Raw genomic sequence first — 22245 nt, 5'->3', positions numbered from 1 at the left:
CGATGGCAGAGGCAAAGAGAATTTTGGGTGCACCCAATATTACGAGATAGACTGACACATGGAATGTTTGCGACGTTGTATCCAAAACTAAGACAAAATAAACTCAAGTTTTTTAATTCTTTTAAAATATCTATAAAATCCTTTGACGATGGTTGGTCTCTTTTAGATTTCATCAATAAATAGATCAGTATCGAAATGATCGTTCTCCATTTCGGCCAACGTACGTCCACTCTACCCGAAAGCGCGCAATCACATGTACAGTAACATGGCAGCTCATATATCTCAAAGTGCTCAGCTAACACCCGCAAAACACGCGTTTTAAGAAAAATCTATAAATGCGTGTTTGAGTGTGTACGCCTATGTAGAACTCTTGGTTCTTTAAAACACGCGTTTAAAAATGCCTAGTGTGTACGCAGCCTTAGGGGCTCCAATTATTGATTAAACAGTTTGAATGACAAATTATTTAATGATTAAAAATGATTACTACTATTATTTGATGATTCAGCTAAAACTGATTACATACATTCAAAGTGAGTATTGAAAATATTGAATAAATTCATAAAACATCTGATAAATATTTTATATTTAATCAGATATTTTAGAAGCTTATCCAATATGAAATATGGAAATTTTTTAAAAATAATTTAACAATTCAAATAAAATGCTGTAGTATTAATAAATTTGGAATTGTAATCAATATAATAAAACTGTTTGATAAAAATGAATTATAATTCATAAAAGCTTATAAATATTATAAAGTGAATTAGTAAATTATTATATAAATTTTAATAATGTAATTGAATTTTCTTGCCTTTGGTTTCAATGAAATTAGAGAGAGAAAATATCTTATGTACTTTTCTAGTAACTTAAACTTTAATATAACTAAAGTTTTCAGCTTGATTAATAAGCTTTCAAGTTTTTGAACAGATTCTGTTTGGAATAATTCTGTTGTGTCTCTAGTTACTGTCTAGTTCCAGCTTATACCAGTATCATTTCAATGAAACTAAGAGCTCCAGGAATTGATCAACTCTCACAGAAATAAAAAAAATGGAAAAATTCAATGGAATGGAAATGGGAATGGAAAAAAATGGAAAAACTCAATGGAATGGAAATGGAAGAACTAAAAAAATGGAAAAAATGGAAGAACTAAAAAAATGGAAAAAGAATTAGTCTCTTGAAAATAAATTCTAATTTTCAAGAAAAATACCTGCAAATTAATTTTGTCTTTTCTATTGAGCAAACTTGAAGAAACAAGGATAAAAAAAAACATTAATCAATAGACCAACCATATATCACAAGTTAATGTTAAAAAAAATTTACACTCTAAAAAACTTGAAACTAATCAATTTTTTTTATACATTAATTAATTTCAAGTTCTTGTTTTTTTTTTCTTCAAAATTTTTATTTAAATAGCCATTCAAATGTAAAAGAAATAATAGAAATTAGAATAAAAAAAGTAAAACACAGATAGCAGTGTTAACACTGAACTATTAATGTCACATTCATTGTCTCTTTACTTTCTTTTATGTGATATTTGGTGTGAGGTTCAAGCTGTATTGTTTTAGAAATTAGAAAAATGACAATGATAAAATACAAAAATAATAAAGGTATTTTTTTATTTCTATTTGTTAGCTGTTAATTCTTATATATGACAAAAAACATTTTAGTTACAATTTCTTGTTCCTCAATGAATTTCTATTCTTATTCATTTCTTTCTCTGAAAAATTTGCTGACATTATTACATATAAAAAAAAATTAAGTCTTAGATCTAATCTTAACAGTTTTGTCCCCTCATAATTTAAAAGATGAAATAAATATTTCAAATTCTTTCAAGAGTTGAAGTTATTATTGGTTAAGATATCTTTGAAATACAATGCAAAAAATACATCCTATTTCAGATAACAACATTTATCTAACTTAATATCTGTTACATTTTCTCATTGTAACAAATGTAAAATCTATACTTACCAAAAATAATTATCAAAAATAATAAACTTGTAAATATAGCTACTCCAAAAAATAAAAATGTTAAATCTTTTCCAATGGTATCTTTATCAGCATTTCTTACAAGTAAAGGTGGAAGAAGAAATCCAAGTGCAATTCCAAACTATAGGATAATAAATATATTTATAATTAAAGAAAGAATTACACAATTATAAAATATAGTGCATTAAGAACTAATATAATCCTGTTATTAAAATGTATTAAAGATAATTACACAGATAAAATTTCATATTTGATGAATTCTTGATACTATATTTAAAATTATGCTAACTGATATTTCAAACTAAAATAAAAATATCATTATTGGAATTTTTTATTATTGTTATTTCCTGTACTTAAATTTTTTTAAGCAACCTGTAGTAACTCCCTACAGCCACATGCATGTGGTAGCTGTAGGGTTGGTCAAAACAATAAAAAAAATTATGGATGAATGATTACTTAGCGTAAAGGCATGTGGTGAAATGACAAAAGTTTATTTGCAATGCTAAATACACTCAATACAGTCTATACATATACAACACAAATTTCAGTTCCATTATAAATTTCATTTTTGTTCACATATTCTCCTATCCTTCCTCCACTGCACGAGGCTCCTTCAATACTTGACAAGAATACAAAATAACAACACAAAGAAACTTAAGCAAATTGAAAAATAAAAAAAATATACAAATAAAAAAAATCATAAGTTTTGACGACCCCTCCAGTTAGTCCTTTATTCCCTTTTGTCACTCCTTTCTTTTTTCATTCATATTCCACTTGAATGAAGATGGATTCTTAAACGGCATTGTTCTTTTCTGATTTTTAGTATGGTTGTCTTTCCTGACCGCTACTTCCTTTGATGTTGACTGTTGCTCGCACTTGGTTGTTTTATGACGACCTCTGTTGCATTGATGTGCTCTTGCTAACTGCCGCATCATCCAATAGCCAAAAAAAATTAAACCCCGAAAACCGAAAATGTGCCTCTCATGTATCTCTCACATAGACGCACACCATATTTATATCCCCCTCCAGAAGAAACTATGCTGTCCCACATGACCAACCCTTTGGCCAATCCCCATACCTTATGCCCTGTCAGCTGAGAACCAGTGGTACAGAGAAAGGAAATGGAGGGGGACATGAATAATAAAGGGAGACGATACAACACAAACAAAATAATAAACACAAAAAAGTTAATGACAAATAAAAAAATAGCTGCAAAGCACTACAGACCCTAGCCTTCATGATGTGGGGTTAACTATTCCCCCTCTGAAAGCCGAAAAACTCACATTGATGTCCAAGAACTGGGATTTTAGGTCCCCAAACTCCACCAGGTCAGTGAGCTTACAACCATGATCTGAGTAAAACAAGATGTTTTATGGTATAATTGTCACATTGTATCTTAAAGTTATCTGAAATGACATTAGATAGATGATAATTTATCAGTTTTCAGGATACACAAATAGGAATATAACAATATCAATTATAATGTGGATTGAATGCAAAGAAAATAAATAAGAAAGAATTAAAGGCAAGATATGAATGTGTGTTGTTGCTGGTTTGAATAAAAAAGTTGCAATGGCAGATGATTATCATTCACAAAACTTTTTTGTGTTTTCTAAACATGTTCTTAGTGACTTTAGAAAAAGCTGTTTGATGTACTATAAGTTCAACTTAATAACAACATTTAATGTATCCCATCATAATCCACACTCTTTTCAAAACATCTTTCAAGCAAAGATAACCCATGGTTAAGCCATATGAAAATGCAATAGTTGCAACAGTAGTTAAAAGCAAAAAACAAAATACTTTCCCTTCAAACAAGATATTCTTCAACACAGAATACTTGAATTTCATTTGACTTATATATAACATTTGCTAATCTTAACTTTTCACTAATCCAAACATCTCTTTTACAATCTGTAATTATTGTATACGTATTTTAATTTTAGTTTTAAAACTAAGGTCTATTTTAAAGTATTTTTAATCTAAGACACGCAACTTTATGTTACATCTAATATTTGGTTAAAAAGTAACTATTTATGAATAATGAGAAAGGCTTACTTGATTTCCAAAAACTCCAACAGCACAAGCTCTAGACACTCCTTCAGAACTATACCATGTTGCTGCTAATTTTGGAGGAATACCAAGAATGAAAATTTGAGATACTGCAACTACTGTCTGCCCAACCATTGTTACAACAAATCTATCTGGAGATACACTAGCACATTTTATCCAGGAACCTACATTTATAAAAAAAAAATAAAAAATTAAAATTATATTAAAATGAATTTAATAATTTTGAAGTTTTTTCCAAAATCAAAATTAATGCTTTTTACACTTACAATTAAAAAGCGAACCTGTTACCGGCATGTATCCTATAAAAAAATCGTCCCACAAACATTTTTGAACTTTATGAAGTTCTTCAGGTGGAAATGGAATACTTGAGAAAAAATCAAACAGGAGATTTCAAATCCAAAAGTTCACCAAATTCCGCTCTAATGAACATGCGTCATTGTGCGCACATGTCAATTACTACAGATACTTGTCTAGGAGAACACTTCTTGATCTGACGCTCTGTCTAAGAGAACACTTCTCCTAGACAGAGCATCAGAGTAGAATTCGGCAAACTTTTCGATTGAAATCTCCTGTTCGATTTTTTCTCAAGTATTCCATTTCCACCTGAAGAAGAACTTCGTAAAGTTCGAAAACATTTGTGGGATGATTTTTTATAGAATACATGCCAGTAACAGGTTTGATTTTTAATTGTAAGTGTAGTATACAGCTGTCCCTTGATAGTCCAACGTTTTGTAATCCGACGTGCTCAGTAGTCTGACGCACCTCCCGTCAAGGTACCCGTCCCCGTTACGTGTTTGCTTGCACAGAAGCATGTTGCAACATGAATCTCCCCACCCAATTCTTACACTATGACACATTTCGTGTGTTTTCTGTGAACAGTTCTGTTCGAACAGTTGGAGCAGGGAATATTGTAGGCTACTGCTAGCAAAACAATGCCAAATATGTAATCACTTTCGGTAATCCGGACACTTTTGGTAATCCGACACCCCTTTGGTCCCATACCTGTCGGATTATCAAGGGACAGCTGTACTTCTGGTATCAGTAAAGGGTTGAACATTAATGCTTTTTATGGAGTAATAGCTAGAGTGCTAAAGTTCTTAAAGTGTCTCAAAGATCAGAAAAATGTGTGTTTTTCCTTCTCCTCTATAGTAATAAAAACTGTATTCCTGACAGACATTATGTTTTTTGCTTTATTGTTTTATTTCCTGATAAGAGCCTCTAAATTGTTGCTGAAAACCTTAGAACGTTACAGTTATTTGCTGGAAATCTCATAGGTGTTAGTTTCACTGATGTACTGTTCTAGTTTTACTGTGTGCTGTTATTTATAAACATTGACAGTAATAAAATGTTAAGAATTTTTTTTTTTAAGTCACTAAGCAGATTTTTTTCCCTGTTTTTCACATTTTGCAGTTAAAATATTTCTATAAATATGAAGTAATTATTAGCTAACAAAACTGTGCTTTTCATTTTTATTCATATTAATATACAACAGACATTAACTATGTTTGTGAAATAAACTTAATGAACTACCTGATTCTCTGTTGTAAGTCATCCTTCATTGAAGAAATGGAAATAAAACATGGTATATCTATTTAACTTCATAATTTATGATATATCAAATTTCCATGTAATAATCCAGCATTAATTCTAATAAGTTTGTATTGATAATTACATATTTTTAACAGTATGTTCCCCACTCTGGTTTGGTCATCTCTTCAGCATTGGAAGCCAAATCAAGTACCAATAAATTGATAAGAATGGTTTCAGTTTCACTCAAAACGTATCATTTTACAAAACTAATGTAATCCAATTATATCCATCTGTGCTTCAACACAGTAATGATTGCAAATACTACTGCTTCAAAAATCCTACACAATTCAGCAAAAATATTTGATATATAGAAAGTCCTCCTTTTAACAACTGAGCATAATTATTTCCAGTTTAATGGTCAATATTTCTTGCAAAAGCAGGATGTCTGAAGGGCTCACTTCTTTATGCTATTTTGGATGAATTGATTATGAGAAACATCGAATTTAAAAGGTTTCTCTTCCTCATTTGTGATACATTATCCCATTTTATATCTTAGATACATAAATGATACCTTAATTGCTTGGGAAAGTTTCTTTGAAGTGTTGTTAACTTTTCTAAAAGGGCACGACACTCTAAAAAGTGTCTTGCCCTTTTAGAGAAGTCTGAAATATGTACGAACCCATTATAGTAAATGCAAATGGGATCAAGGATTTCTTTTTTTATATAGGTGTCATAACTAGAGAAGAATTTTACACCACTGTGGGCTAAAGCTTCAACTTAAGTAATGTTTAAATTGCAGAATTTCCAGAAGTTTGAACCATTTTCCTCTGGTAATATATATCATTACTAGAGTCCTGCAACAGTCAGAATCTTGAGCTCCCTGGCACGCAAATAACACTTTTGTAAAACTTAATGGCCTGTATGAATAAAAACATAGGAAATGATAATAAGCATATGGTAAAGTAAAAGCATTTCCTCTCTTTGGTATGAATAATGATTACCTTCTACTTCTGAGCAAATGCTTTTGGTAAATGAGTAAAAATGTTCTCAACATGAAGGTTATGACACATTTAATTAATTTCATCTGTAGTGCTACACGACTATGTTATATATTGTTCTTTTGTATGCTTCTATGTTATTCTAGTATATAAGCAGGTTTGTTAATTTTGTATCGCTCTACTTTTTGTATAATATTTCACGTTGTCTTCCATCCTGTTTCCTGGTATCACCTTTTCTTTGTTAGACCGATTTGAATCTGTTGATTGGTTGAAAGGGGAGTCACATGCTAAAATGACATTCCCGGATGGCGGGGGATATAAATTCAATTGCTTCACATGTTTGTGGACCTTTTCTTCCTGGCTTCCGAGCTCCTGTCTAAACATAGAAAGAAAAAGGTGTAATCTGGTGGACCTTGGCGAGAATGGCTGAAGAAGGAACAGTTTGATCGAGGCGAAGGAATCCAAATCCATCTTTAAAAATATCATCATATACAAATATAGGACATGTGGATCATGCTCAAGAGTTGCTAAAGGACTATAGTAAGACTATTGTTTATTAGTTATAGATTTTTGTAGACATGTGGGTGTTCAAGTTTTGATCAACAGATTACTGTGTGTTGAACGGGACAATCGTCTACAAAAGAATTAACCGAGAAGAAATGCAACAGCATGCATTTGTCATCCTGTATATAAATGTAATTATTTAAAAATGGGAATTCACCTTAATACTTGAATCAGCATTGTTCTCTTTGTTAAGTAATCATACTAATATACATGTACTATTGTGACCAATAGACTACAGCTGATATCTTTGACTTATGGCTGTGTGTTTTTAATAAACCTGACTTTGTTGTGTTTATCTAAAATTTGTGAAGTTGTGGTGAGGTCCCCCCCAATGTATATACGTAGATTTTATTAAGTAAGTTGTTAAATTATATGTCCTCCCTTTGTCTATCTGACTAATGCTTGTCGCCTTTCCCTTTTCAACTCTTAACCACTAAAGGTTTGTTTCTGGCTAGTTTTGGGCTGGAAGGGGCATCAACCAACATCACAGCATAGGGGGACGATCTTTGTTCATTCTTGGTGAATCAAGTGNACATGTTGTACGAGTCACTTAGATTTTACAAATATGTGAGCCGTTCACAGCCCGGCACACGTATTTGTAAAATCTAAGTGACTCGTACAACATGTAATTCAGATAAAACGGAAAAATCAATGATCTTATAGGGGGATCGACTGTATATGACCATCTTAAATTAGTAGTGTCTTGCCCCTGTACATCATATTTTTCCTGTTAGCAACAAGTGTCATGTCAATCATCTAATTCCTTTCAGGGAAAATTTTGAATTGAAATAATATGATTCCAGTTGGCATTGGAAAGCTTTATATAGTAAATCAGGGCTCATGCCATCTAAGCTTTCCATATCTTGTCTCATCTTTCATCTAACTAACTCCATTCTCAAGATTATGGTAGGACAGGCAGACAACAGTGGTAATTTATAGGTCTGGTTTTTTAAATTGCAGCCCAATATAATTATGTATGCACCTATACAGAAATATGCCTATCATTTATATATCACATCATTCTGAGAAACTACAATTCTTAAATGCTGGTTACTAGCCTAACTAGATGATTTATGATTATTTGATTATCATCATTGTTGCACAGTAATTAGTTGTCAATAAAATGAAACAACAATAAACCAAAAATTAACTAGTTTACATTTACTATATTCATAAACAAAATTACAATGTAAAGATCTGTTTACACTTGGCAAAGTAAAAATAAAATGAATACATACACACACTTGAAAGAATAAATTTAGAGATTTATTACTTTAGCAAATTTAAACTTAAGTTTAAATTTGGATAATTGGTTAACAATTTATGCAGATATTTGATATATGCAATGCAATAAAATATAAATGTTAATGTTTCTGTATCCTTAAAAGTTAACAATTGTTAAAATATCTAAATTTTATCAAATTTTTTTCAAAGCAAATTTTCTATTATTTAAGAATTTACTTTGAAAAAATTCAAGATAAATTAAAAAGAAAAAAAAACTTATCACCAAGTATTACATCTCATAAAATACTACCTTATTGGAAAACTCAGATAGGACACTAAAAATCCAACAGGTCCTGAATATTTTCAAACCTCTTGGCTAATTATCAGAGATTCCAAGTTAACAATCATTAAAAAAATTTTTGAAACTACAAAATTTCAAAATTTAAAAAATGTTCCCTATAACAATATCTAATAATGATGGTCTAGGAGGCTCAAAGTACTCAGCACAGTTTTTTAGTGTTCTAGCTGAGTTCTCCAATAAATTGGTATTTTTTTTTATGAGATGTTAATATTTTGAATATAATTTTTAAAATATTGAACAATTTGTGTTTATTTCTTACTTACCATAAGTAATAAGAAGAAGAGTATAATTTATATTTTTTATTAAATTTAATATTGATTTCCAGTAATTTATCCTTTCTACAGAAGCTAAAATAGCTGCCTGAGCTCTGCTTGGAGGTTTTGGTGGTTTATCTTTAAATGCTATAAAAAATTTAAATAACTAAATATTCATATTCAAAGAAGTATATTATAGAATTTATCCCAAAATAAAAGATTTTGGATTAAAATTATTTTAATAGTTACATTTAATCCAGAATAAGAAATAAAATAAAAAGAACAGTTAGATAGATATTTTACCTAGTGCTATTACTACCATGTATTTTAATCAATTGAACTGGACTTGGGGATGTATAGTGATAATCCTCATCATCACATTTGAAGTAATTGAGTTTGAATGTTTGAAATTATCAAAATTGTATGAATATTTTTTGTGTTAATATTTTTGCTCTCCAAACATTGCATTTAGTTGTGGCTGTCATCTCTTCATTTTGGGATTTTTCATTTTAAGATTTTTTCAAACATTCAAATTCAATTACCTCAAACTTAATTCTCAGGGTTAGCACTATTAGGCTGTGTACACACTAGGCATTTTTAAACACGCATTTATTAAAACACATGTTAGCTCGGCGTTCGACGAGCGTTTGTGGAGTGTACGCACTGGCTCAGTTTGGAAATGGACGTGAAAGTAATTGATTGTGTGTGCCTCCTCCATCATCGCTATAAAAGACGATGGCAGAGGCAAAGAGAATTTTGGGTGCACCCAATATTACGAGATAGACTGACACATGGAATGTTTGCGACGTTGTATCCAAAACTAAGACAAAATAAACTCAAGTTTTTTAATTCTTTTAAAATATCTATAAAATCCTTTGACGATGGTTGGTCTCTTTTAGATTTCATCAATAAATAGATCAGTATCGAAATGATCGTTCTCCATTTCGGCCAACGTACGTCCACTCTACCCGAAAGCACGCAATCACATGTACAGTAACATGGCAGCTCATATATCTCAAAGTGCTCAGCTAACACCCGCGTTTTAAGAAAAATCTATAAATGCGTGTTTGAGTGTGTACGCCTATGTAGAACTCTTGGTTCTTTAAAACACGCGTTTAAAAATGCCTAGTGTGTACGCAGCCTTAGGGGCTCCAATTATTGATTAAACAGTTTGAATGACAAATTATTTAATGATTAAAAATGATTACTACTATTATTTGATGATTCAGCTAAAACTGATTACATACATTCAAAGTGAGTATTGAAAATATTGAATAAATTCATAAAACATCTGATAAATATTTTATATTTAATCAGATATTTTAGAAGCTTATCCAATATGAAATATGGAAATTTTTTAAAAATAATTTAACAATTCAAATAAAATGCTGTAGTATTAATAAATTTGGAATTGTAATCAATATAATAAAACTGTTTGATAAAAATGAATTATAATTCATAAAAGCTTATAAATATTATAAAGTGAATTAGTAAATTATTATATAAATTTTAATAATGTAATTGAATTTTCTTGCCTTTGGTTTCAATGAAATTAGAGAGAGAAAATATCTTATGTACTTTTCTAGTAACTTAAACTTTAATATAACTAAAGTTTTCAGCTTGATTAATAAGCTTTCAAGTTTTTGAACAGATTCTGTTTGGAATAATTCTGTTGTGTCTCTAGTTACTGTCTAGTTCCAGCTTATACCAGTATCATTTCAATGAAACTAAGAGCTCCAGGAATTGATCAACTCTCACAGAAATAAAAAAAATGGAAAAATTCAATGGAATGGAAATGGGAATGGAAAAAAATGGAAAAACTCAATGGAATGGAAATGGAAGAACTAAAAAAATGGAAAAAATGGAAGAACTAAAAAAATGGAAAAAGAATTAGTCTCTTGAAAATAAATTCTAATTTTCAAGAAAAATACCTGCAAATTAATTTTGTCTTTTCTATTGAGCAAACTTGAAGAAACAAGGATAAAAAAAAACATTAATCAATAGACCAACCATATATCACAAGTTAATGTTAAAAAAAATTTACACTCTAAAAAACTTGAAACTAATCAATTTTTTTTATACATTAATTAATTTCAAGTTCTTGTTTTTTTTTTCTTCAAAATTTTTATTTAAATAGCCATTCAAATGTAAAAGAAATAATAGAAATTAGAATAAAAAAAGTAAAACACAGATAGCAGTGTTAACACTGAACTATTAATGTCACATTCATTGTCTCTTTACTTTCTTTTATGTGATATTTGGTGTGAGGTTCAAGCTGTATTGTTTTAGAAATTAGAAAAATGACAATGATAAAATACAAAAATAATAAAGGTATTTTTTTATTTCTATTTGTTAGCTGTTAATTCTTATATATGACAAAAAACATTTTAGTTACAATTTCTTGTTCCTCAATGAATTTCTATTCTTATTCATTTCTTTCTCTGAAAAATTTGCTGACATTATTACATATAAAAAAAAATTAAGTCTTAGATCTAATCTTAACAGTTTTGTCCCCTCATAATTTAAAAGATGAAATAAATATTTCAAATTCTTTCAAGAGTTGAAGTTATTATTGGTTAAGATATATTTGAAATACAATGCAAAAAATACATCCTATTTCAGATAACAACATTTATCTAACTTAATATCTGTTACATTTTCTCATTGTAACAAATGTAAAATCTATACTTACCAAAAATAATTATCAAAAATAATAAACTTGTAAATATAGCTACTCCAAAAAATAAAAATGTTAAATCTTTTCCAATGGTATCTTTATCAGCATTTCTTACAAGTAAAGGTGGAAGAAGAAATCCAAGTGCAATTCCAAACTATAGGATAATAAATATATTTATAATTAAAGAAAGAATTACACAATTATAAAATATAGTGCATTAAGAACTAATATAATCCTGTTATTAAAATGTATTAAAGATAATTACACAGATAAAATTTCATATTTGATGAATTCTTGATACTATATTTAAAATTATGCTAACTGATATTTCAAACTAAAATAAAAATATCATTATTGGAATTTTTTATTATTGTTATTTCCTGTACTTAAATTTTTTTAAGCAACCTGTAGTAACTCCCTACAGCCACATGCATGTGGTAGCTGTAGGGTTGGTCAAAACAATAAAAAAAATTATGGATGAATGATTACTTAGCGTAAAGGCATGTGGTGAAATAACAAAAGTTTATTTGCAATGCTAAATACACTCAATACAGTCTATACATATACAACACAAATTTCAGTTCCATTATAAATTTCATTTTTGTTCACATATTCTCCTATCCTTCCTCCACTGCACGAGGCTCCTTCAATACTTGACAAGAATACAAAATAACAACACAAAGAAACTTAAGCAAATTGAAAAATAAAAAAAATATACAAATAAAAAAAATCATAAGTTTTGACGACCCCCCCAGTTAGTCCTTTATTCCCTTTTGTCACTCCTTTCTTTTTTCATTCATATTCCACTTGAATGAAGATGGATTCTTAAACGGCATTGTTCTTTTCTGATTTTTAGTATGGTTGTCTTTCCTGACCACTACTTCCTTTGATGTTGACTGTTGCTCGCACTTGGTTGTTTTATGATGACCTCTGTTGCATTGATGTGCTCTTGCTAACTGCCGCATCATCCAATAGCCAAAAAAAATTAAACCCCGAAAACCGAAAATGTGCCTCTCATGTATCTCTCACATAGACGCACACCGTATTTATATCCCCCTCCAGAAGAAACTATGCTGTCCCACATGACCAACCCTTTGGCCAATCCCCATACCTTATGCCCTGTCAGCTGAGAACCAGTGGTACAGAGAAAGGAAATGGAGGGGGACATGAATAATAAAGGGAGACGATACAACACAAACAAAATAATAAACACAAAAAAGTTAATGACAAATAAAAAAATAGCTGCAAAGCACTACAGACCCTAGCCTTCATGATGTGGGGTTAACTATTCCCCCTCTGAAAGCCGAAAAACTCACATTGATGTCCAAGAACTGGGATTTTAGGTCCCCAAACTCCACCAGGTCAGTGAGCTTACAACCATGATCTGAGTAAAACAAGATGTTTTATGGTATAATTGTCACATTGTATCTTAAAGTTATCTGAAATGACATTAGATATAGTGATAATTTATCAGTTTTCAGGATACACAAATAGGAATATAACAATATCAATTATAATGTGGATTGAATGCAAAGAAAATAAATAAGAAAGAATTAAAGGCAAGATATGAATGTGTGTTGTTGCTGGTTTGAATAAAAAAGTTGCAATGGCAGATGATTATCATTCACAAAACTTTTTTGTGTTTTCTAAACATGTTCTTAGTGACTTTAGAAAAAGCTGTTTGATGTACTATAAGTTCAACTTAATAACAACATTTAATGTATCCCATCATAATCCACACTCTTTTCAAAACATCTTTCAAGCAAAGATAACCCATGGTTAAGCCATATGAAAATGCAATAGTTGCAACAGTAGTTAAAAGCAAAAAACAAAATACTTTCCCTTCAAACAAGATATTCTTCAACACAGAATACTTGAATTTCATTTGACTTATATATAACATTTGCTAATCTTAACTTTTCACTAATCCAAACATCTCTTTTACAATCTGTAATTATTGTATACGTATTTTAATTTTAGTTTTAAAACTAAGGTCTATTTTAAAGTATTTTTAATCTAAGACACGCAACTTTATGTTACATCTAATATTTGGTTAAAAAGTAACTATTTATGAATAATGAGAAAGGCTTACTTGATTTCCAAAAACTCCAACAGCACAAGCTCTAGACACTCCTTCAGAACTATACCATGTTGCTGCTAATTTTGGAGGAATACCAAGAATGAAAATTTGAGATACTGCAACTACTGTCTGCCCAACCATTGTTACAACAAATCTATCTGGAGATACACTAGCACATTTTATCCAGGAACCTACATTTATAAAAAAAAAATAAAAAATTAAAATTATATTAAAATGAATTTAATAATTTTGAAGTTTTTTCCAAAATCAAAATTAATGCTTTTTACACTTACAATTAAAAAGCGAACCTGTTACCGGCATGTATCCTATAAAAAAATCGTCCCACAAACATTTTTGAACTTTATGAAGTTCTTCAGGTGGAAATGGAATACTTGAGAAAAAATCAAACAGGAGATTTCAAATCCAAAAGTTCACCAAATTCCGCTCTAATGAACATGCGTCATTGTGCGCACATGTCAATTACTACAGATACTTGTCTAGGAGAACACTTCTTGATCTGACGCTCTGTCTAAGAGAACACTTCTCCTAGACAGAGCATCAGAGTAGAATTCGGCAAACTTTTCGATTGAAATCTCCTGTTCGATTTTTTCTCAAGTATTCCATTTCCACCTGAAGAAGAACTTCGTAAAGTTCGAAAACATTTGTGGGATGATTTTTTATAGAATACATGCCAGTAACAGGTTTGATTTTTAATTGTAAGTGTAGTATACAGCTGTCCCTTGATAGTCCAACGTTTTGTAATCCGACGTGCTCAGTAGTCTGACGCACCTCCCGTCAAGGTACCCGTCCCCGTTACGTGTTTGCTTGCACAGAAGCATGTTGCAACATGAATCTCCCCACCCAATTCTTACACTATGACACATTTCGTGTGTTTTCTGTGAACAGTTCTGTTCGAACAGTTGGAGCAGGGAATATTGTAGGCTACTGCTAGCAAAACAATGCCAAATATGTAATCACTTTCGGTAATCCGGACACTTTTGGTAATCCGACACCCCTTTGGTCCCATACCTGTCGGATTATCAAGGGACAGCTGTACTTCTGGTATCAGTAAAGGGTTGAACATTAATGCTTTTTATGGAGTAATAGCTAGAGTGCTAAAGTTCTTAAAGTGTCTCAAAGATCAGAAAAATGTGTGTTTTTCCTTCTCCTCTATAGTAATAAAAACTGTATTCCTGACAGACATTATGTTTTTTGCTTTATTGTTTTATTTCCTGATAAGAGCCTCTAAATTGTTGCTGAAAACCTTAGAACGTTACAGTTATTTGCTGGAAATCTCATAGGTGTTAGTTTCACTGATGTACTGTTCTAGTTTTACTGTGTGCTGTTATTTATAAACATTGACAGTAATAAAATGTTAAGAATTTTTTTTTTTAAGTCACTAAGCAGATTTTTTTCCCTGTTTTTCACATTTTGCAGTTAAAATATTTCTATAAATATGAAGTAATTATTAGCTAACAAAACTGTGCTTTTCATTTTTATTCATATTAATATACAACAGACATTAACTATGTTTGTGAAATAAACTTAATGAACTACCTGATTCTCTGTTGTAAGTCATCCTTCATTGAAGAAATGGAAATAAAACATGGTATATCTATTTAACTTCATAATTTATGATATATCAAATTTCCATGTAATAATCCAGCATTAATTCTAATAAGTTTGTATTGATAATTACACATTTTTAACAGTATGTTCCCCACTCTGGTTTGGTCATCTCTTCAGCATTGGAAGCCAAATCAAGTACCAATAAATTGATAAGAATGGTTTCAGTTTCACTCAAAACGTATCATTTTACAAAACTAATGTAATCCAATTATATCCATCTGTGCTTCAACACAGTAATGATTGCAAATACTACTGCTTCAAAAATCCTACACAATTCAGCAAAAATATTTGATATATAGAAAGTCCTCCTTTTAACAACTGAGCATAATTATTTCCAGTTTAATGGTCAATATTTCTTGCAAAAGCAGGATGTCTGAAGGGCTCACTTCTTTATGCTATTTTGGATGAATTGATTATGAGAAACATCGAATTTAAAAGGTTTCTCTTCCTCATTTGTGATACATTATCCCATTTTATATCTTAGATACATAAATGATACCTTAATTGCTTGGGAAAGTTTCTTTGAAGTGTTGTTAACTTTTCTAAAAGGGCACGACACTCTAAAAAGTGTCTTGCCCTTTTAGAGAAGTCTGAAATATGTACGAACCCATTATAGTAAATGCAAATGGGATCAAGGATTTCTTTTTTTATATAGGTGTCATAACTAGAGAAGAATTTTACACCACTGTGGGCTAAAGCTTCAACTTAAGTAATGTTTAAATTGCAGAATTTCCAGAAGTTTGAACCATTTTCCTCTGGTAATATATATCATTACTAGAGTCCTGCAACAGTCAGAATCTTGAGCTCCCTGGCACGCAAATAACACTTTTGTAAAACTTAATGGCCTGTATGAATAAAAACATAGGAAATGATAATAAGCATATGGTAAAGTAAAAGCATTTCCTCTCTTTGGTATGAATAATGATTACCTTCTACTTCTGAGCAAATGCTTTTGGTAAATGAGTAAAAATGTTCTCAACATGAAGGTTATGACACATTTAATTAATTTCATCTGTAGTGCTACACGACTATGTTATATATTGTTCTTTTGTATGCTTCTATGTTATTCTAGTATATAAGCAGGTTTGTTAATTTTGTATCGCTCTACTTTTTGTATAATATTTCACGTTGTCTTCCATCCTGTTTCCTGGTATCACCTTTTCTTTGTTAGACCGATTTGAATCTGTTGATTGGTTGAAAGGGGAGTCACATGCTAAAATGACATTCCCGGATGGCGGGGGATATAAATTCAATTGCTTCACATGTTTGTGGACCTTTTCTTCCTGGCTTCCGAGCTCCTGTCTAAACATAGAAAGAAAAAGGTGTAATCTGGTGGACCTTGGCGAGAATGGCTGAAGAAGGAACAGTTTGATCGAGGCGAAGGAATCCAAATCCATCTTTAAAAATATCATCATATACAAATATAGGACATGTGGATCATGCTCAAGAGTTGCTAAAGGACTATAGTAAGACTATTGTTTATTAGTTATAGATTTTTGTAGACATGTGGGTGTTCAAGTTTTGATCAACAGATTACTGTGTGTTGAACGGGACAATCGTCTACAAAAGAATTAACCGAGAAGAAATGCAACAGCATGCATTTGTCATCCTGTATATAAATGTAATTATTTAAAAATGGGAATTCACCTTAATACTTGGATCAGCATTGTTCTCTTTGTTAAGTAATCATACTAATATACATGTACTATTGTGACCAATAGACTACAGCTGATATCTTTGACTTATGGCTGTGTGTTTTTAATAAACCTGACTTTGTTGTGTTTATCTAAAATTTGTGAAGTTGTGGTGAGGTCCCCCCCAATGTATATACGTAGATTTTATTAAGTAAGTTGTTAAATTATATGTCCTCCCTTTGTCTATCTGACTAATGCTTGTCGCCTTTCCCTTTTCAACTCTTAACCACTAAAGGTTTGTTTCTGGCTAGTTTTGGGCTGGAAGGGGCATCAACCAACATCACAGCATAGGGGGACGATCTTTGTTCATTCTTGGTGAATCAAGTGAGGAGGGAAGCATGTGGTGAGAGAGGGAGAAGGGTTGTGAGAGTAAAGATCTACATAGTGAATACGTGGGATAATAGTGCTTAGATTTGATGACTTGAGAAGAGAGGACTATGGAAATATAAGAATCATATGGAAATTGTTTAATAATTAATTATAATCAGATTCACATTCAAATACTTAAAATAGTTATGTTAGGGCAATCACCACAATGACTCCTGAATCTAAAAATATAACCACAGAAGCAAAACACAGAAGTGTCTGGTAAAAATAGAATATATAAAGTCAACACACCTTAATACTAATACTTAATACTGAAAGCTCATTTATTCTGCCGAACAAACGAGCTCTCTCAGTATTAATAAGGTGTGTTGACTTTATAGAGTTAAAGAATCTGAGTGATAATAAGAGTGTAAAAATAGAATCAAATAACAGAAAACAATTGGGCTGATCTTCTATATCAAAAATAACACAGTACCAAAATTAGTCATACAAATATTCAAGAAAATTACACAAGACATACACAAAACACGAACAACACAAACAGTAGAATATACTGAAACATCTGAACAAAAATTCAGAGTAAAGTACAAAAATGTTTAAATATGAAAACTATTCACTAAAGAAACAATTATTCTACAGACAAATATATGCTAAAAACAAGCAATTATTAATTGTGACATTAAAAATTGCAGCCCAGCATCATGACAATAAATTTTTTTGACATTAACATAGAATTTAAAGGGCAGTTAGTCACCAGTATATATATTAAACCAACACATACCTGGTCTTTAGTCTGTCTCAATTGAATGTTCCCTACTGGTACAAACTTGTAGAATTTCAGACTCTCATTAGAAGAGCTTATCTATATTGTAGCAGTGTCATAGACAAACAAAAAGAGATCAACAAAATTATACAAGTGACCAAAACTCTAGAGTACAAAGCTAGCACAGTAGCAGGAATGGTTAGAAGCTCTAAAGAGGGACCAAAGACCCAGAACAACAATCTCAACAAAATTGCAAAGTTCACTTTCTTTATAAAGGGCATTACGAAAGAATTTGATGACTGCAGAGTCAAATTATTGTGAAGAGCTCTGAACCTGTATAGAATTTTAAAAAATGACAAGGATAATATAAGAAAAGAAGAAAATGTAGGTGTGTGTAGGATACCATACAAAAACATACAATTAAGAATTATATTGGGGTTACCACAAGAAGTTTGGGAGTTAGGCTTAAAGAGCATAAGTATAGTATTAAAAAGAGGTCCAACAATACTACTTTCTCAGATGACACAGATGGAAGGATTGGTGGTAAAATGAGATGAAACAGGGAATATAAATAATTAAATCTCTACACTCTCCAACATTTTCAATCATTTCAGCGTTCGTTGCTATTTATAGGAGCAAGTTGGAAGATTCATGTATTAATTAATGCAAGAGATGCAGACAGTTTACCATCTGCCTTGAAGTACATGGTTAAAAATAAGTTTTTTAGAAGCTTTAATTTACCTCACTAATATTTTATTATTGTATTTCATGTTATACTTTTATTTTTACATTTCTGTTAGATTGATGTTACTTGTTATATTAATGTATTGCATTTTTGATAGTTTTTTTATTTTTTTGGCAAGTATATTTTTATGTTAAATTTTTTTTTTATTTTAAATTTTCAATGTTCTATTTTGTAACACTTCGTAAAACTTGAGGATGGCATATGAAAATGTTAGTTTGTATAGAAAAATGATCTAAAAGCAAGTTAAGGTAATTTATGAAAATTTTGTGTTAAAATGTATAAATTTATTCATCACAAATGCTTGTTTTTTGAAGAATAAATACATCTTTTTATCTAATTATCTCTTCTACTGTTATCACATCAAATACACTACTCAAATTCTAGAACAATTAGAAGTTAACAGACCTCACATACTATACTACTGCATTCCTTTATGTAAATATTTTTATTACTATTCTAGTTGTTATCATATCAGTAATTAACAAAACTTACCAACACATGTTCCAAATGAACCAAGTAAAATTACAAAACGTAATCCTTTTTTATCTAATAACCAAGAAGCAGGAAATATTAATGGAATGTAAGTAACCATATAAATCACTGAAGTCCAATTTACACTTTCACCATCTACATCATAATACTTGCAAATAATGTTATTGATAATAGAGTATTCTATCCATTGGAAGGCATTAGACATTGAATAAAAACAAAACAAAATCAACATTACATGACGAATTGGATACAGTTGTGTATCATCTTGCACAATCCTTGGTATAGCAGAAGACATTTCACTTGATGTTGTTTCATCTAATGAATTTCTTAAAACGGGTTTTTGAGATCCATTTGGTATAACATCATCCGAAACTATTTCACCATTTATTCTTAATTTATCCATCTATAAAACAAATTGAATTTTTAGTGATTACTTCAAAACCTCAAATAATTTACTAAATTGGTTTTTAAGTTCTGTATTTTTAAAAAACTTTACCAAGTTAGTAAATAATTTTATACAACTATTGATAGTAATGCTAGAAATATTTTTAAAATTAAATTCATAAAAATTATGTTTTTGAAAATATAATTTATCAAAAATTGTTGTCACCAATTATTATAAATGGTCTATCAAGATATATTCAGGCAAAACTGTATTCAATTGAATAAGCATAAAATTATTTGATACATTAAATATGGTTTATCAAGTTCAACTTATTAAAATTTCCTAACTTGATAAGTTAAAGTAATTCAGTACTATAACTTATAATCTGAAACTTGCTACATTTCATATTAGAATTATATAATTAAATAAAATGAGATTGAATGGTTGTGTTACATTTAATTGCAGATGATTAGTAATGGGAAAAAGCAATTAGGAAAGCAGTTAATGACTAATAAATATAATCTTTAAATCAGAAAGATGGAACCAGTTAAGATCAATGGCATTATAAAGAAGGAATAGACAACTCATACTGTTAATAATAGATATGAAAGATTCATGGTTCCCTATTTTTGTTATTTGTCAACTTAAAATAGTAAATTTTATAACTTCAAAACTAACCCTTCCTCTTACATAAAACTAGAATGATGATAAAATTGACGTAACTACAATAATCATGTTAAATATCTGCTCCTATATTTGTTTAAAACCATAATTTACTTATTTGAAAAATTATGAAAATAATTAGCTCAGCCAATATTGATCAAATATTTTTACAATTTGATATAAACAAGCACTGTTATTGATACAAGTGATTCGAAGTAGAGAGTATATTGGATTATAGTGCAACATTTTTCTTTGCTTCAAGAAGTTTAACACAAACAATAATGATATTTCAAAAATTTAATTTTGTATTTACTAACTTAAAACAATTATAAAAATTGAAGAAGGCTTCTTTTTTTAAAGGAATATGAAAATGCCTTAGCATTCAGTCGACCCCCCTATGATTACGGTCCCTATAATTACGATTCCTATAAAACTACGAAAAAGTATACGTATTTTGGAAATGTTGAGTCGGATTAGTATAGAATCGATTAATTTTATGGAAGAAAACCTTTCAATCAGCCGTAGTCCGTAAACTTGACACGTGTCGGGCTGTGATTGGAACGACTTGTAAGAAATCGGATTCCTAATAAATTGGAACGTATCTATATCTTATAGGGGAGTCGACTGTATTAAACTAGTAATACAAGTCAAATACAAGTAAACCCCTTTGCTTCTGCTGTCTTCTCGCTTCACTCAGTTGTTCAAAAATTGTGAAGACTATCAATTTCTGGTGCAGTCATAACTATTTTGTTTTTCATATGGAGAAAGTGTTGACTATTTAAGCTAAATGTTTATATATATATACATACAAAACATACATACAAGAGTAATTAGTAGATTTGATGCATAAAAGTATTTATCCAGATGTGAATCCAAGTAGTAATGATGAGTTCTTATGAAATTATTTTTTTTATAGAAAACAAACTTTTAATATGTTAAAGTTTTGGAATTCACTTCCTGTATAAAATTATCACTACCTCAGCTTTCATATCGGCTTAAAGAAATGGAGCATAATGGTAATAAAGATTTCTGTTGTTGTTATAATTCTCTGTAGGACCCAGAATTAAATCTGGAGAATCTTAAAATGCCAGAATTTTTTTAGGAATGGTCTATCTTGGAATGTTACATAGAATAAAATTCAAAAACAAAATTTACAAAACAATTTAAAAAACAAAAAAACATTTCATAACCTGAAAAGATGACTTAAGAACAAATGTTTTCAACTGTTTTTATAATAAAATTTGTTCATTTTGACTAAATTATAGGTATTAGTTGGTGCTTTTATGATATTCTCATTCAGTTTTGCAGTAGTATTTCTATCATTTTATCAGTTTAGTAAGAAAAAATGACTCAAGTAATGATGTGTGTAACAGAGAACAGTGGTGCATTATCAGTGGCGGACTGCCCCGGGCAGCACTTTTTAGGGGGCGGCGAAATTTCACAATAAATAATAATAATATCTTGTAAAAATTTGAACCAATTCATTTCATATTTTCATTGCACCTATGATTCGACCGATTGAAATGAGCACGGAAAAGTGTTACCATCCGGACAGTCTGGGAAATGACTCACCATCTGCAACCTGTCAACCTTTTTTTTTCCAATACAGCTAAGTCATCTAGGTTACTTACGTTACTCCTACCCAAGTCTCCCTAGTCCCTAACTGTAACTGATTTAGAACCGGCATGCACTGTACATTATTCTTCGCATTGCAAAATGACATATGCATGCATCAGGAACTTCTGTTCGAACAAACTTCACCTGCTGTCCGGGTTAGCGATTTTAAAAAGGTGGCAACAC

General features: G+C 30.3%; 1 protein-coding gene across 2 annotated transcripts in view; it reads right to left on the bottom strand.

Annotated features, from left to right (window-relative positions):
* LOC111635236 (uncharacterized MFS-type transporter C09D4.1-like) overlaps nt 1–22245 on the bottom strand; it is a 103727-nt gene that overhangs the window by 35997 nt on the left and 45485 nt on the right. For both annotated transcript variants that reach the window (XM_023380137.1, XM_023380138.1), the window contains 4 exons: nt 19398–19800; nt 13760–13938; nt 11683–11821; nt 9000–9137 (listed from right to left, as the gene is read on the bottom strand). In XM_023380137.1, the coding sequence (XP_023235905.1) occupies nt 9000–9137; nt 11683–11821; nt 13760–13938; nt 19398–19800 (859 nt within the window). The remainder of the gene's footprint in view (nt 1–8999; nt 9138–11682; nt 11822–13759; nt 13939–19397; nt 19801–22245) is intronic.

The sequence above is a fragment of the Centruroides sculpturatus genome, unplaced genomic scaffold (genome assembly GCF_000671375.1).
Source record: "Centruroides sculpturatus isolate CEXI.00-Female unplaced genomic scaffold, Cexi_2.0 scaffold953, whole genome shotgun sequence".
In the NCBI taxonomy this organism is placed as follows: domain Eukaryota; kingdom Metazoa; phylum Arthropoda; class Arachnida; order Scorpiones; family Buthidae; genus Centruroides; species Centruroides sculpturatus.
Note: the sequence above shows the minus strand (reverse complement) of the source record. Positions and strands in the feature narration are given on the sequence as shown.